This window comes from Panthera pardus, unplaced genomic scaffold (assembly GCF_024362965.1).
Source record: "Panthera pardus isolate Hobbes unplaced genomic scaffold, ASM2436296v1 HiC_scaffold_25, whole genome shotgun sequence".
Lineage (NCBI taxonomy): Eukaryota > Metazoa > Chordata > Mammalia > Carnivora > Felidae > Panthera > Panthera pardus.
In genome coordinates this window covers 4,379,523-4,397,459 of record NW_026526821.1, presented here as the reverse complement: position 1 = coordinate 4,397,459, position 17,937 = coordinate 4,379,523, and the positions used below count along the sequence as shown (strand labels likewise).

General features: G+C 47.7%; 1 protein-coding gene across 1 annotated transcript; it reads right to left on the bottom strand.

Moving 5' to 3' along the window:
- Positions 1 to 1,051: 1,051 nt before the first annotated feature.
- On the bottom strand, positions 1,052 to 9,081 carry PRELID3B (PRELI domain containing 3B). Its single transcript, XM_019426398.2, has 6 exons — positions 8,948 to 9,081; positions 4,935 to 5,103; positions 3,644 to 3,733; positions 3,137 to 3,207; positions 2,912 to 3,014; positions 1,052 to 1,264 (listed from the first exon to the last, which is right to left on the bottom strand). The coding sequence occupies exons 1-6, from the start codon at positions 8,977 to 8,979 to the stop codon at positions 1,145 to 1,147; spliced, it is 585 nt and encodes a 194-aa protein (XP_019281943.1). The 5' UTR covers positions 8,980 to 9,081; the 3' UTR covers positions 1,052 to 1,144.
- Positions 9,082 to 17,937: the final 8,856 nt, after the last annotated feature.

Genomic DNA, 17,937 nt, shown 5'->3' with positions numbered 1-17,937 from the left:
CAGCTGCCCCGTGGTATCCAAAGTAAGGATTTCCCATCGATAAAAGCTGCAAAGCAATTCACGTAGTGGTTGGTTTAGGTCAGTGCTTCTTTTCTCATTATTATTCTTTTTTTCTTCCCCTCCGCCCCCACCATATTACTAAAAACACTGAGTACCCGGGATTTATGCTTCAGGAAGACATCGGTTTGAGTAATTTCAAATGACGTACAGCTCTTCGTGTAAAAAAGACGTCTTGTGGTCACAAGTACTTCAAAAAGTAATTATATTCAAATAACCTGACATATCATGCTTTAGCAATTACGGAGCCAGGATTCTGACACACGGCAATTTGTAAGTCAGGCAAATGTGAAATGCTAGCAGATGCGTACAGCTGTTGTGTGTCAGTTTGGAGTGCTGCAGGATTTCGGCAATGACTTTCTTTTTTCAGTGAACATCACCAGCCCACGGGATAGCACGCTAAGTCATAAAGTACAAATCCAAGGGAGGGAACACCTTTCCCTAAGTTACAAAACTTTGGCAAATTAACACAGTACTCTTTAATACAATGAAATCCTTTCTGTTGCTGTTGGGAGTCATGTATTCTTTTAGTGATAATTTTCACTCCGAAAATGTCACTTAAGTACCAAAACCAAACACCGTGATTTTTTTAATGGTGGTTTATAGCAGAGCAAGTTATTTTACACAAATTAGCATGTCCTTTTAAAACTATGTAATTTCTCCTTTTAAAGAGCACCCCCTCGCGCCAGCTCGCGAAGTTTACCGCAGCGGGGGTAACCGCGTGAACTTAGACGGCTCCGTTTGTTCTGGGGTTGGTCCAACGCACGAAAAGCTTTAAAATACTACCTTAAGGGAGATTTAACGCGCCCATGAGATTTTCCAAGTACTTTTCAAAAACTGTGAAATTTTCACATAAATACTAGAATCCTCACAATTAGATGGTCGCTTCAAACCGTACCACTTCTGGATGATCCCTTGTATTTAGAAACCCCGCACCTCTTTGTTTTGATCCAAAGTCACATAGCTTTCCTTCACCTTAATAAAAAAAAAAAAATCCTACCTAAAATATAGTTTTATTTTTTTAAATAACAAATAAATACACTGCCGGCTGGCAGACACCTGGGGGGGGGCGTGGGGGCTTCGATCCTCACTTCTCTACAAATGCCGCCGCTGCCATCGGTGTCCTTATGCTCCCTCTCGCCGAAGCCGCCAATTCTTCGATCTCGGCATTTAACTTATGTATTACCCATTCCATCGCTTCTCGGCCCTTAAAAAAAAAATTCAATACATCTGTTCTCACCAAGTGAGAGCGAAGGCACGTATCACATAAATGGCACATCAGGAAGTAACAAGGAGCATTACAAATGTAGCTAAACCTCACCCGGATGGACCGTTTTTGTCCTTGCTTTTTTTTTTTTTTTTAATGTTTATTTATTCTGGAGAGAGAGAGACAGAGCATGAACAGGGGAGGGGCAGAAAGAGAGGGAGACACAGAATCCGAAGCAGGCTCCAGGCTTTGAGCTGTCAGCAGAGCCTGACGCGGAGCTCGAACTCATGAACCATGAGATCGTGACCTGAGCGGAAGCCGGAGGCTTAAGCGACTGAGCCACTCAGGCGCCCCTGTCCTTACTTTTTGTTCTTTAATATTATTTACCAAATTATTGAATGCTTTGGGCAACTAGACTGATCTATAAACTGCTTTTTCTTTTGCATGCAAAAGATGTTCCCAAAAGAATCTACAATTAAATGATAGTGATGATTTACTTATTTCTGATTAGAGCAGTCCCTTTCTTGGGGGCCAAAAGGTCAAACTCGGTTTTTCTTTTTATGTCCATTATTTTAAACCAAAATCCTGCAAGAGGCCCTGAAAGAGCTGGTCCCTGACTTTTTCTTCAACCATTCTCTCCTGGTGCTTGATGCAGTTCCTTGAGAAAAAGAGGGGGCACTTCATGCTTCCTCTGTCTCAGGCCCTTTGCACATGCAGTTCTTCTGCTGGAAATGCTTCCTAGCATCCCCCTCACAACCAACATGCCCCTCCTTCAGCACTCAACACAACATTCATTAAATACTCCTGTCTTTTTGTACCTTTCCTTTCCTAATGACGTGTGATTAATGTTGACTTCTTCTTAGTTCCGTGAGGGCAGGGACCATACTTGTTTTGTCCCCTGCTGTATCCCTAGTCTAGCCTAGCCCTCTGCCTGGCACAGAGAATGCAGCTAGAAATATCTTTTGACTGCCAAGTAAGTATAGTAAACATGTGTTATAGAAGAGTGCATTATGTACCTCTTTCTCTAAACTTATTTTGTTTTAAATCATGCATTCTCCAAGGGGCAAAAATCAGTTGGGGGTTGGGGGAGGTGGAAAAATCTCACTCTTTTTAGGTACAAAGCATATCCATCTATCCATGGTGTTGAGTGTTACATACTTTCATGAGCTGGTGGCTGTTAGAGAAAAAAAGGTCTGCGATGGACCTGGGGGTTGTTGGGCGGAGACAATAACGAAAAGGGTTGAGAATTGGGTGTTGTAAACAATGGCACACAGCGACACATCATCAAGCACTTCCCACACGCTGGGCCCTGGGCCACACGCGCTTTCCATACGTTGTCTCATCTCATTTACTCTTCATGCCCAACCCGGTTAAGATGGCTAACTGACCTCCACTTCACAGATGGGAAACTGAGGCACGGGAAGGTTAACCTAACTGTCCAAGGTTGAAAGGCTGGTAAGAGTTACAGCCTGCACGTAAACCCAGTGGGGCTAGACCCTACTGCGCAAAAAACGGCCTTTACGGATTCTCACCGCATCATGGTTCAGAATCCGTTTTCCAGGACAGACACACGTTCGGTACCAAGCTCTTCCAAGAAAGGAAACCCAAACCCAGGAGTAACAGCAACTAGGGAGGAGCCTGACTTACTTTATTAGCATTTGAAGATATCGTACTCGCCATCAGTCCTTCAAGGTAACTGCTGAGACTGACTCCTTTCACGGTGATTATGGCTTCTTGAGTCAAAACAGTTCTGGAACAAAACACATCCACACAGCTTCAGAATGACCTTGCATTTTTCAAAGAAATATATGACTTGAATAAAAAATTCAAACACCCTGTAAAATAAGTTTGTCAAAACATTTTTTTACTCACTTTCCTGGGTCCTGAGGATGTGGTTTGTATATAAGTCTCTCATCTACTGAAACCATATTTGTAAATGAAATCTACAGAATGAAAAAGAAAAAAAATCAAACCATTTTGGAAACCAAGATTAAAAACATTCCCCAAATTAACTCACAAGTCCAAATCTTGCTAGGTAAATACCCAAATAAACCACTTTGATATACTGCAAATCCGGAACTTAAATTTCACCATTCACCGCTTTCTTTTTATTAAAAAAATAATCTAACAAAAGTATTATCGTCACAATATGCACATGATCCCGAATTCAATTTATTGAGTGCTGACCCCTAGAAATAATCAGTGGGCTCACGGGAGCAGGAAAGCTCGAGGCTGCAAACAGGAAAGACAATGCAGCACATGAGCACTGATTTCCTGTTGAAGAGTATACATGCGCCTGTGTATCAACTATAACAGAGACCACCCCCCACCCCCACATTAAGCCGAATAGTTTTAAATTAAAAGGGAGCTCAAACTTACATTAGTAGATTTAAGTTCCATTGTTCTGTCTACGGGATCAACTACAGAATGTTCTTGCACGTACGTTTTTGTTCTTGCTGCACCAATAAGCTAAAAAGAACATTCACAATTAGTAATCAGAGGAGGAAGGGTTTCTTAACAAGTAAACTGATGTTTTATTTCAAGGCAGAGACCTGTTAACATCTTGAACTGAAAAATCTGCTTCCTAAACAACAGGAGGAATCAGACAAAGGTCAGAAAGGAGGCCCGTCTGAGGGTCACGAGAGTTCATGCGCCATGAATGAGAGGGGACTAACAGACACACAAAACGGTTCCCAGAGGCAGTTAGCGACCAGCCCAGGGAGAATGCACGCAGTATAAAGCAGACCCTGAAACCACCAAGGTGTGACAACGGAGCACTGAGCCCGAAACATGGAAATCAGAATATCTGGGTAAACACGGCGTCTAGAAACGAGAGCTCAAGAGTCTCTGTCGAGGCTTTGCTAGAGCAGTCTGAGGGAGACGGTGCCGTGGCTTGGTTCTCCAGGGAGAAAAATGGCCATTTCGTGACGGAGGATAATGCATCACATCAGACATCACCCGCTGGGCTGAGACCCCAGACCACCCCCCGACCTTGCTCATTTCTGTGTCCTCACTACCGAGCACGGTGGTTCGTACCAAGGAAGCCATCAGTACATTCCTGTTGAAAAATGTGTCCTTCGGTTTTCTGAGTGGATCTATCTTCCATAAGGAGAAACTCTAAAGGACACAGAGTCCATTTATTATGCCAGAACTCTTTCACACTGTAATGATCTGGCATTCCGGCTTCTTACCGAAAGTCTGCTCACATGTAAAGGAATAGCATTCTGTTTTTAAAGATACGGGGAGGAGTGTCAGACCTTGGAAGAAAGGTGGCGAGAGCAAAGTCTGAGGATAGGCTCTTCGCTCAACGTGCACGAGCCACCGCTGACCACGGCGACCACAGCTAACCACCACCACCAGCCCACTGCTTCCAGACCTTACTACGGGTCTGGAGCTGCCGGCCAATGCAGGAGGAGCAGAGCAGAACTCCTTTTAGATTACAGAGCATTAGCCGGCTTCCTTCAGAAGGTTTTATCGGGTGCCTTCATGAAGACTGTAATAATATTTCCAATTCATTATACACTCATAACTCAAGTTTATTATAATACAATTTGAACTGATGCGAAAATGACACTCAGAATCGGCTCCCACAACCTATTTGAAATTATAATGTGGTTTAGAAAACTTCTCTACAGCAGTCACATTTCCACAGGAATAAAGACGCACTTACAGATTTCACAATGGAAGGCAGTCCCCACTCTGTGCTGAGAAGTCTATGGCTGTGCAACTTTCCAGAGGGATCTATATGTCTGTCCAGTACGTCCACCCCAACCACACTCGGGTTCATAGGGTTTGGGTATTTCTGCATTGCAGCTGTTGTAACGGTTTCCCAAGGGTGGCTGTGGACAGGAACCAAGAAAAACAAATGCTTGAAAACATATGCATATAAGCTAAACCATTTTCATAACCCAGCAAATCATTCTTTACAGTTGAAGTTTAATTAATTTAACTAGGGAAAATTATTTTCTGAAACACTGAGCGAAAGATGATTTGGGGAGCTCAATCTACATTTTAAACATGTACGGAAATCAGCATTTTTTGAGCACACGGGCTGCTACATGGTACAAGTGATGTCCATAAAGATAAACAGAGCCGATGATGCATTACAGTACAGCTTCGCACACAATCTTTCCTATTTACCCATGTTCGCTTTCACATGCGAATCTCGTTGCTAAGAACCACCGATTCATAACAATGTATTTACAAAATGTGTTCTATGAAAACAAGCAGCAAAAATTGTTATCATACCATTTATTCTTTTGCCTGGTCCCAAGTCCCTAAAGTTATAAAGAAGTTAACAAAAGTTAACGAACTTACAGACGCCATAAATTCTTTTAGGGATTACAAGAAGATCCAGAGCTTTATGGATTTGAATACCGTAATATTAAAAAAACGTATTCTTCTCTAGATTAAGGTAATAAAAAATAGTGGCCCCTCCAGTCAATCTTTCTTTATTGCCTTCCTCAAAGGAGTGATTCTGATTTGTTTTGAAAAGGTCACACAATACCACAACGTGTTTTTAAGGTACTCCTAACACACTCTCTTCTAATATTCTCTCTCAGTTATTGTCTTCTTGAAAAAGCACATGTGCTTGGATGATTCAAAATGCGTGTACACGTGTTCGCTTCACAACCTGTACGAAGGCGATGCTGCTACAGGAGCCATCCTCCTCCAAGGAGCCCCTTATTAAGGACAAGGGGGGGGGGGTGAGAGGTGACCGGGCCCACCGGCAGTCTGATGCTACGCTATCTGTGCGCTTGTCTTCGCTGAAAGGAAAAAGAGGTCTGGAGATGATGTTTCACCACATTTACCCATAAACCACACAGCATTACTTTTTCTCTTTCTAAAAGCAGAAGAGGGAGGGAGGCCATTAATCTGGTTCAGCTTTTCAGAGAACTAAGCCTGATGCCGCCTCCTTGCCAACAGAAGGGAAATGTCAATACCATGCATTTCCCAGAACCCTGGACAACCGGTGACATTACTTCTAATGTTTTCATCTTTGCCATTGTATAAACGAACCCCACTCTGTTTTTAATCTCAAGCTGTATTTGGCAAACAGTGCAGGTATATAAGGGGAGCTACTTCATAAATCTCAACGGTCCACACACATAGAAGTGATACAGGCCGAGCACTCAGATGGTTACCAAGGCAACTATCTAAAATGAAAATCAGATGAACCCTGTCCCTGTCTCCATCTAGTCATATACCACGGTTAGCTGGCTTCCTTGCACTTATCTCTTCCCCCCTGATTCCCTCCAAAAAATTAATAATTGCATGGCTTCAGGGTGGTTACATATTATTCGTAATATAGTCCTTCTCTTCCGTGAGCCAACCTGGAAACATCGGTGTTGACTTAACTTGAACTGAGACTGCTTTATGGAACATAATCAGCTCAAACATTACAAAGGATGCATGTTAGCAGTCTTCCAGCAACTAATCTGAACCCTACCAATGTAATTATGTGAAAAGACACTCAGAATGGCACCAGAGGGCAGGAAGAAGCTTACCCACCTGCCCAGGTCCTTCACCTATAAAATGAGGTGGGCAGACACTTAAGGACACACAAAACTCCAGCCAGGCAGCAACGATGTCTTGATTCATCTACCAAAATGTAAGCAAAGAACAGCCCAGGCACATAGCAGACATTCCTATTTGTTGAAGGAGTCAGTGGATGGCTTCACCTGGATGCCAACTATAGGTGAAGTGTCAGAAGGAAGTGTTGGACAAATATGGGCAAGTCATGGCATGATGACTTTCGATACTGTAGACAGTAGAGCCCTTAAGGTGGGAAACACGGCAACGTAAGATCTGGGCGGGAAGATGGTAACTTCCATTTCAGGGCGGAGTTTGGCGAGCCCACAGGACGTGTGAGCAGAGATGCCTGGTGAAGACCTGAAAATGAGGATTTGAGGTTTAAGAGAGACTGGAGCCCAAGGTACAGATCTGGGTGTCCTAAGTATGGATGTATCGGCTGGGACCCTGACCTTTTGAAAAGCCCGGATTATTTGGGGAGAATCAGGGACAGGGCTGCTGCTCCCAGGACACGTACAGCCTTTATTTGCACACGTCTATCTTCTGGGAGGAGAGCCCCAGCACTCTCATCAAATCTCAGAGAGGTCTGTGGCACAAAGATTAGAATCACTGAAATGGCGAGACGAGAAGGCCAATAACAGAATCTCCTTGAACATTTAGGGGAAGAGGGGGAAACACTGACGAGAAGAGCAGAAAGAGTAGAGACAGGGTAGCAGAGAGGAGTGTTAGGGAAGACAGAGAAGAGAAAGCTCTAAGGAGACGCAGTGCCTCCAAATTTCAAAGAACTTCTGAAGCACTGACATCCAGAAGCAGACCGTCAAACGATCACCATCCGTGATCCCAAGGGCTGAGACAGAGTAGTACAGGCTGTGACCAGGTAGGGAGCAGCAGAAAGACCACAAATCTAGGGTCTTTTTTACCCAGAAGGAGAGCCAGCACTGGGGAAAGAGGAAATCTTCCCTCTGATTCTAACATCCTATCCATTCCAGGACCCGGTGGACTCTTGGATGGGTGTGGGTCACCGAGGACGCAAAAAGTTTACAACTTCTTTTAAAACTGCCCTCGGAACCATGGTTTAAACAATCAAATGGCTGCACTAAAACATACTTCGAAGCCATAAAAATTAAAACAGTGTGGCGGCAATAACAAGATCAGAGGAACCGAGAGCAGAGAGCTCAGCAGTGGATTCAAATGTAAAATCACAACAGTGTGTGGGACAACGGTGGCATTTCAGAAGAGTGACAAGAAGACGCATTAGCCCACTGAGGAGTGCTTCCCTGGATTAACTATTAGGATTGTTTCTTTTCCCGAAAAATGGTAATAGCTGCTTAAACGCCTGCTTCGTTTGTATATGGAATCGCGGGACCCAAAGGGAATTTCATTCCCAGCATCCGCGTGGGGTCAAGGCCTATTGTGTTACTAAGAACTTTTTCCAAACGAGAGATGTCCCTGAGCGTGGCCTCAAAGACATCTCTTGGGCAGGCCCTGACGGCACCGTCGTCTTCCGTGTCTCCGGTGCAAACGGGAACCCAAGGTCACGCAGTTTGCGGGAACCAGAGCTGGACCTTGGACTCCAATTTTCAGGCTCTGTTCCTCAGGTCTCGAGCTGCCGGAAAAGTTTCGCCTCCTGGTCGTCCGACCTCACCCGGTACCATCCTCCTCCCGAAAGGTGGCCGGGCGAGGTGGCCCGGCGAGGAGACTCGCCCACGCCTTCCCGCTGGGTTCCGCCGGGGTGGGGGGACCCGTCCCACCGGGTCTGGCAAGGCCGATGTGACAAGCAGGGCCCTCTGCCACCCGAGTGCGGTCGACGACTTCGTGCCGGGCGACGCCCCCACCAGCCTGGGGGGGAGGGGGCCTCCCTGGGGGGCGGGCCGCTAGTGCCGGTCCCGGGCCTCCCCCACAGCCCGGGCGGCCGCTGGGACCCGACGTCCGAGGGCTCCCTCCTCGGGGGACCCGCTCCGGGACGGCAGACCGAGAGTCCCCGCCCCCGGGGCCCCTCGGGGCTCGGGCCCAGCTCCCCCAACTAGGCCCGACGCCTGGAAGCTTCCTGAGGGGAGCCCCGGCCTCGCCACCACTCCCGGCCCAACCTGCCCTCCCACCCTGCAGTTGCCCCGTGCGCCCCGCCGACCCGCCCAGTTTACTCAAACTTACTCAAAGACGTGCTCTGAAGTCCAGATCTTCATGGTGCCGGCAGCCTGCGCGATGTCCGGGCGGCGCTAGGGGACAATGAGGCAAAAAAGCCACACTTGCCCCCGCCCCGCCCCCCAGGCCTCCCCGCCGGCCGCGCAACGCGCACGCGCCGTCGGGCCCGACGCGAGGGACGTCCCGACGCGCTGCCCCACGCCCTATCCCGGCCCGGGTTTTGCCCCAGTCTTGCGCGCGGCGCAACGAAACCCCGCCCCTTAGCGCCGGGCGCAACGCGCCGGCGCAGTTCCGGGGGCAGCGCCCGGGGCCGCCGGCGTAGGCGCTGTGCTGCGCAGGCGCGGCGTGCGACCGGCCGGCTGCCCCCTCGCGGGCGTCGCCGGGAGCGCTGACCTCTGGACAGAGTTGGGCCGGGCCCAGCGGGTGCCTGGGCGCCCTGGCCTTGCCCGCCTCGCCTGCAGTTTCCCGCCCGGCTCCTGGCTCGCCTTATGCTGCCAGGCCTGTAGACGGGTGCAGTAAACTCGCACACGCGGACGGTCCTGTGGTGTGCGCGTGAGCAAATTGTCATGGCACCTCGTTAGAAAGTTCCGACCAACTCTTCTCTTAACCCGGACTGTGGGTCTCCAAAGTCATCCAACCAAACAACCAGCCACCTCCTGTCTCTACCCGGCTGTGGGGGCCCCAAAGTAATCCCACCAACCCACCAGCCAATCAGCTCTGTGCTTATGCTTCTTGCCCTCCACGCGGTTAGGACCCCGGGTGGGCAGAAGATATATAGACACGGAGAAACTAACATCAGACAGTGTGATTGATGCCCAAATGAAAGGTGCATTTAGGAAGAGTGGGTCCTAGTTGGAACAGATGGGAAAACTTCATGGCCCTGGGTTTATAGATGGGTCTTATCTCAGATGTCACCCCTGAGGGACACCTTCTCTCATCACCCTTCCTTAGACATCCTCCAACCCTTGGTTCCTCCGTCACAACATCCCACTACATTTTTCTTAGCATGCATCACTCTATGAGACTGTCTTATTTGTTTAACTCCCACTTGAATGCAAGCCCTTGAAGGCAAGGATCTTGCCTGTTTTGCCCAATAAATGATTCTCAGCACCTCGTATATAGTAAAGGTTCAATGATTATTTATTGAAAAATGAAATAATAATTTGTGGAATGAACGAATTACTGAGATCATCGGGTGTATCTGTTTAACTTCCACTAGACTGTAAGCCCTTGAGGGTGAGGCTCTTGCCAGACTCGTTCCATGATTCCCTCATCCCTACGTAATAATTATTGGCTGCCTAAGTGAGTGAGTCACTAAGAAGCGAGGGCCAGGCGGGAATGGCCTGTGATGTCATACACAGGTGAGCCTTGTCCAGTGAACTAAGTGCCAGGCCTAGGTTTCAGGCTAAGCCCTCCCTTCCCCCCTGCCCCTCCTGCCCCTGTCCCTAAAGGTACAGCTTGCCATTTTAAATGATGGCTGTGGACAAAATCTTTACATCTGGTTACTTAGAAGCCAGTTGGAAGCAGTGCCTCATTCTTGTTCTTAGCTCGTTTGATTGTTAAAAACAAATAAAAGCCAGGTTAATTTAGGAGGGAGGATAATTTTTTAAAAATAGCTCAAGTCCTTTATATAGAAAAACAGAAAAATTACACTAGGCAGGAAGGAAATAATACGGTTGGGTAGTTGCTAAGTGCAATTTGTGGTACCTAGGACGTAAAAAAAAAGCTCTCTGGTACTTGGAGTGAATTCTTGGGGAGGGAATGCTTTAAAGGCGGCCCAGAGTGGCTCAACCTTGATTAAGATGCGAAGTTAATGTTGCCGGGTGTTTAAAACACTGGTTCAGGACCCGAGAGCACAGAACAACCTGTCCCTGCTATTCCTGGAGCTCCACGGAGCTCTTCGCCATCCAGGATCCCTATTCTGTTCATTTTAAAGAACACCATTCTTCCCCCTCGTTCGAGATTTCTGTTTTTCAAAGTTAGGAAAATTAATGGACACCTATCTCCCACTCACACGGTATCAGTCTATTGATGTTACTTGCTGCCTCTGGAGTGAGTTATGGGGACAGGGGCATGGGAGAGTGGGACTTTAGGACCCGATTGTCTTTCCTGTGCACTTCCCCAAGGTAGAAATAATATCACCTTGTACTTGGATTTAGAGAGCAAGACCTTTACACGTATTATCTCCCCAGAGGAAACAAATGATTGGTTTTTAGATACCTAAGAATTGCATCACTGACTGTGCCTGTCACAGAAACAGGGAAACTATTAGCAGGTCATAACTTTAACTTGAAATTAAGTAGGTGACTGGCCCTCACGGCAGTTGCCCTGGGGTGACAGCCAATCCCCAGGTCTCCACACCCTTCCCTGTGTCTGGGGCTGGAGGGTGGGCCGAGGGAGGGAGGAATGTGGGTGTCATTCCAACCGTCAAGGTACTTCTGGCTGAGGATCCAAAACACAAGTCAAGAGATGACTGGAAGATACCTAAAGTGAAGGTTAGGAGTTTGGAGCGAAGAGATCGTGGCCGTGAACCGCAGTCCCTGGGGCAGGCGTCGTGGAGGACGGTGGGCAGAGCACGAGGCTCCTGGGGACTGGTGGTGTGGGCACGCAGAGACAAGGCCGGCAGGACAAGTGGATGAAGTCACACATCTCAGCTTCAGCTGGGCCCCAGCTCCTTTGATGTCCTTCCAAACCTCAGTCCTTCACGGTGCCATCTTCACAGTTTGCCTGCCTAACCTGTCCCATGATGACTTAATGTTTTATATCAGCTTCTTTGCGAGTACATTTAAACGAAACCTTGAATGGCTACTACTGTCAACAGAAAATGGGTATTTTTTACATCTACACTAAACGCCTAACTATTAATGTAAAACAGTAAGCCTGTGGGCTCCTGCTGTCTTTCATACATCCCAGGATTGGGTGTGTCTCCCTTAAAGCTTTCTCTATACTTTTGTGACTCTCATCCATCCTCTGAAAACTCCAAACCCACCTTTTCTTCTGAACCTCTCAGCAATGACCTTTATCTCCGAATTCAATGAGAGCTCCTGTCGCTTTCCTCCACTTCTCTTGAAAATGGTTTGTGTTCTTCCGTATGTCTTCTGGACTCCGAATGTATTCTTTCTCTCTCTAATCGTTTTGCCTTTGCTCCCTTCCTTTATTCATTTAACAAATAGCCCCAGATCACCCATTGGAGGCCATCCGTATCCAGGCGGAGTTTATCCTACATCAGCGGGTTCTCGACCAGGGGCGATTTCCTCCAGGAGATGTGTGACAATGTCTGGAGACCTTATTGGTTGTCACATACAGGGAGGGGCTGCCGCTGGCAGCTAGTGGGTAGAGGCCAGGGATGCTGCTAAGACCCTACAGTGCCCAGGACGGAGACGGTGCCCTGCAACAAAGAAGTAGCTGGCCCCAAATGTCCACAGTGTTGCAGTGTGGAAAGCCTGCGGCGTCCCTAACAGGCTCTTAGAATCTGGCCCAGGCTTCCCGTCTGGACTCAATCTTTTGTCCTTCCATCCCTCAACTCCACCGAACCCTGTGGCTGCGTCTGTTCCTTGCTGTTCACAGCAGGCCATGCATTTCCACACCCTTGAACTTTGTGCACGGTGTTCTCTGTCCACAATGCACTTTTCCCCTGCCTGTCCTGAAGAGTCTTACTCACGTCTTGAGACTGTGCAAATACTCCACTGCCCCGAGGGCCTCACTGATATGCCTCTTCCCTGGCTCAGCACAGAGCTTTGCTTCTGCTTTGGGGTTCCTGTTGGCACAGGCACCTTAGATTGTAGTGTGTGTGTGTGTGTGTGTGTGTGTCTACAACTTAGTCTGTTCGGGCTGCTGGAACAAAGTAGCACAGAGTGGGTGGCTTATAGACAACAGTTTATTCTCACAGTTCTCCGGAAGTTCGAGACCAGACGTCAGCGGGTTCCGGTCGCTGACTTCTTGCTGTGTCCTCCAGCGGTGGAAGAGGCAAGGGAGGTCTCTTGGGTCTCTTTTGTAAGAGCGCTAATCCCATTCCCGAGGACTCGTGATGTAAGCAGCTCCCGAAGGCCCACCTCCTCACACCATCACACTGGGCATTAAGATTTCAGCACATGAGGGGCGCCTGGGTGGTTGAGCGTCCAACTCCCGCTCACGATCTTAAGTCATGATCTCGCCGTTCGTGAGTTCGAGCCCCGCGTCAGGCTCTGTGCTGACAGCTCGGAGCCTGCTTCGGATTCTGGGTCTCCCTCTCTCTCTGCCCCTCCCTGGCTTGTGCTCTGTCTCTGTCTCTTTCAAAAATAAATAAAAAACATAAAAAAAAAAAAAGATTTCAGCACGCGAATTTTGGGGGGATACAACCATTCAAACTATAGTAATTTCTGTGTTAGAGGGACTGGGAACCTCTTATTTAACTTTCCATTTTTTGAGTACTTGCTGTAATGTGGCTGCAGACGGAAGCAAGAATCATCAAAACATGAAAATATTCACTACCAAACCCCAAGTACTTACAGACGTGATGCCGTGTGAAAACACTAGCCTGGACCCTCACCTGTTGGGCCCCAGGGTTTGCTGGTCAGTCTCTCACTGGCTGTCCATGGCTAAAAGTGTACCACAAATGACTGGAAAGTACAATGGAAACTCTTGGAGAATATGCATGGTCTCAGCAGATAGCAGAGGGCGATGCTTGAGACTCCCTCCTCCATCGTACATGAAACCGCCAAGGGACGACTTCATGTGAATGAAGGCAGCTAACGACTGAGAAGAGAGAGCTGACGAGGGATGGAACTCAAAGCAAAAGCACATCCTAAGGGAGTAATTTAAATAGCTAGAGCCTGGGAGACACCCATGGGGAAGCTAATCAACTCATTGACTATTTCTGCCAAGAGCTCCGTTCCTGTGATTGAGCTGTGAAGTCCGGATGGACTGGGTAGTGCTCTTACCGTTTGGTGGGGAAGATTGTGGTAAAAACTAGCACTTGATTCATTCTGTGTAATAAGAATTTGCATAGACTCACAATTTTAGCCTAAGTTGTGTGTGTGTATATGTATTTCATATATGAATATATAATCATATGTATATGTATCACCACATATATGCATGTGTATATGTGTGTTATCTCATCTATGAATATATAATCATACATATAAGTATCACCACATATATGCATGTGTATATGTGTGTATCTCATATATGAATGTATAATCATATGTATATGTATCACCACATATATGCATGTGTATATGTATGTGTATCTCATCTATGAATATATAATCATACATATAAGTATTACTGCATATATGCATGTGTATATGTGTGTATATATATCTTATCTATGAATATATAATCATATGTATATGTATCACCACATACATGCATGCATGTATGTATATATATCATATATGAATATATAATCATATGTATATATATATATCACCGCATATATGCATGTGTATATGTGTGTGTATATATATCTCACATATGAATATATAATCATATGTATATGTATCACTGCATATATGCATGTGCATGTGTGTATGTGTAAAAACTTGCTTTCATCATTTTATATTTCATTTTTCAGGATGAAGTCTCAGCCACACACTTCGTTTTTCATTAGTTACTATGAAATTTGGTGTTGGTTTTAAGTGGAGTCAGTGGGCTTATTAGGCACCAATTATACACTAAAAAGGAGAGCTTTCTTAAACCCTCAGGTCTGGGTCTGACAGAGAGGTGTGGCTAGGAGAAAGATGCAGAAGTCCACGGGGTGACAAGCAGCGGGGGCAGAGGTGGGGTGGGGCGGGTGGCATTTTGGGGAAGTGCTGTTGCCCGAGGCCTTGCACAGACTCTCAGCTTTCCACGTAGTGACCTGAACAACCCTCACAAAACGGAGAGCCAGGGTCTGCATGTGGCCTGCAAAGCTCAAGCTGAAGACTTCGATGTCCCGCGGCCTCTCCGGTGCAGGGTTAGGTGTTGGGGGGTGGGGTTGATGGTTCCCCTGGCGCTGGAAAGGGAGAGGAGAGAAAGCAGGAGGAGCCCAGCACCCTCCTCCCCTTCAGGGATCTCACGTTACTTGTAATTGGACAAGTGTCTCGAGTCAAATTCAATTGCATTCCCATTAGCGACTGAAGATTTCGGGTAATTGCTCTGAACTTCCTACCCACGTGATTCACCCCCGCCTCTTATTTACCCCAGTGTCTCGCTGAGCTCTGCCTACATTCCTAGCACAAGAAATGAATCTCTCATAAGAAATGAATCTCTCCCAGGAGGACTTTGACTATTCCAGTAACTCCTCATCCTGAGAAATTAAAGGTCATTTCTTCAAGCTGAATAGATTTGTCCTCTTTGCGGTCGTCTCCTCACCAGGCAGTCCCTATCGAAATGAGCATCACTCCGTGCGCAGCACCTCTGCCTTGGAGAGACTTCCTTGCACAGACCCTCGCACAGAGGTCTAAAGCCTGGCCCGGGGTCCTTCCCGGGAGAACAGAAATGTCACCATCACACGTGTGCCCGGACACAAGCAGCTTCTGCAGTCCTTTGGCATTCGCCAGATGTACTTTGTTTGGTCCCTGTTACCACACTGGGAGACGGGAAGGTGGGGGGGGGGGTGCGCTGGCCCCGAGTCGAGGTTCTGGAGACCAAAGAAGCCCCAAAGTAGCATTTTCGCGGGCAGACTTACGAGCTTTTTCCTTTTTTTTTTTTTTTTTAAACCCTCATGAAGGACCTTTTTTTATCTGAAGTCACCCAGACGGTGGTCTGTCATTTGATGACCACGACAAAAATGGTAAACCAATTCCTGGCCTGTTGTATCAGAAAGGGAGAGGGGCTACGGTCTGTGCTGAGGGGCACAGTCTCTCTGAGAGGCATGATTAGGTTTGCGAAGGGAGACAGCCTGGCTTTCTGTTGTCTGCGGAGCTTGGCAATCTCCCGCGTTTTGCTGGAGGCCAATTAGTTCTCTAGCTTTGCTGGAGGCCAATGGACCAATCCAGAGACAGATGAGGCCCTGTAGGGGGCTCCCCTGCCAAGTACCCCTATCCACAGGGGACCCCGGGAAGCAAGGAATTACAAATGCAGCTGCATATTGGCTGGGATCGGATTCAGACAGCTCCTTTTTTTGTGCGGCCTATTCTGGCTTGACTTCATCTCGATGGCCTTTCAGATGTAACGTTTCGGTGGCCAGCGGCGCGAACACCGAGGGAGAGAACGATTACAGCCAGAGTCCAATTCCTGAAAGCCGTTCAGCTGCCTACGGTTTCAAAAGACCAGCCCCCTGGGGTCCGTCCCTTTCAATAATGAGTGCCAGGCCGTATTGTAAGGTTGAAGAAATATCTGGTCTTTCTCCAAGGCCTTTCTCCAAGCTCTGAGCTTAGGGCACATCACACGTATTCTCTCACTGGCCAGGGTGACACCTTGCGCGGGGAGGAGACAGGGGCCATTGTTCCAGCTGGGAGATGGAAGCCGAGAGACAGCCCCGTCTGTCCCGTCACAGGTGCCTTCTTCTCCCCAGCCCGACTCTCTCGTCGTTACATTAGGGCGTGGGGACAAAACTTGTGTACCGCACTTCCTCATTGTCTGGGTCCGGCCACGGGAGAGCACAAACGTTTGCGGTCAGAATACGACGTGCCCAGGTCACCCTCATTCCCGCTGTGAGAAGGTGGCTGCACTCGAATGTTGTAAACCTGAGCAGAAGTGCACGAAATACCCCGTGGATTCTATGCAGAGCAAGGGGGGGAGAGGCAACTTTTCCTTTATTGTGGTCTTAAGAGGTCCGTTCTGCAGCAATGTGACGTTTCGTGTATATTGTAAAAATTGTAATGAAAATCAAGCACAACAGGATGGAAAGGCAGAAGAGAAGTCAGTGGTTTGCCACGAACCGTCTCGTAAGCGCTGACCTGGCCCTTTCAAAAAAAAAAGAATACATGATTTCATTATCAAGGCTCAGTTCCTGGTACAGGAAGGTAGCATAATGGTGTGGAGGGCGCTGAAGAGCTTAGGAGCACGCGGGTAGAAGGTTCTTGAATGTGGCTCCAACGGGAATACTCAGATGGTACTTTAACAAAGCCTTGGGGGTCAACAATACGAACAGCAAGTACCTATGGGCCCAGCAGGGGCCCCTCCTCTACTCACCTGTCAGTCTGTTGCCTTTTGTGATGCCACGATACCCAGACTGGTTACTTCAGGCAGTTAATGACAGGATGACTGAACTGGATTATTGGCATCCAAGATGGAAACCAGAACACTGGGGGCCAGGCTTGCCGGCAGTGTGTAGGCATAGCCTCTATGCAGCTGAGTACCATGTTGGAAAACCTTTAGGGAGAGATGACATATCGACTTCCATTCCTATCGTATGTTCTGCCGCCTCCCAGACAAAACCAAACAAAACCAGACAAAACAAAAGCGCGTGTCCTTTCTATTTTGATGGCTGCTTCTTGACCGACTGAGAGAACAGAAGGTCTTCACATCTCGATGCTCCAGCATCATGTTGGAAATTTGCCAAGTGAGTTTTCCATGAAGTATGAGATGAACGCATACCAATGTAGACGATGAAGCAGACCAAACCCCAGTACTTAGGATGGGAGGGGGCCAGAGGCTTGCAAGAATGCAGGGGTTTGATCTTGGTTCTGGTGAGAGCACCGGACCGAAGGAGCATTCTGAAGAGATGGCCTGTGTCAGTCACAGCTGAATCTCCAGTGCCTACGACCAAGCACCGTGCCAGACATCACTTCGCTGTTCAGTAAGCATTTGTTGACATAAAGGGATGATAGGAAGCCATGATTCAATGTCTTATTTATCAATGGGGCCAACGCAAGTATAGACAAACTTATAAAACAGAATTGGGAACTCGCAAGGCACAACCTGAAGGTCCGTAAGCCAGAAAGAACACAAGGGTACTGAGCGAGTGCCTCAGTCTGAGCAGTACCCCCAGCAGCGCTATGGGTCAGTCTCGGAGACTGGTCTTGGAGGCCAGAGCAGAGAGAAGCAGGGACAGGAGCCCAGCTGGTGGCTCAGAGCAGGTCTGGAGGGAG

Excerpts from the sequence above, each read along its gene's own strand:
- PRELID3B (XM_019426398.2), bottom strand. The coding sequence starts at position 8,979 with ATGAAGATCTGGACTTCAGAGCACGTCTTTGA. Across the intron at positions 3,734-4,934 it reads TGCCTTCCATTGTGAAATCT|CTTATTGGTGCAGCAAGAAC; the intron begins GTAAGTGCGTCT and ends TGTTCTTTTTAG. Across the intron at positions 3,208-3,643 it reads TGGAACTTAAATCTACTAAT|ATTTCATTTACAAATATGGT; the intron begins GTAAGTTTGAGC and ends TTCATTCTGTAG.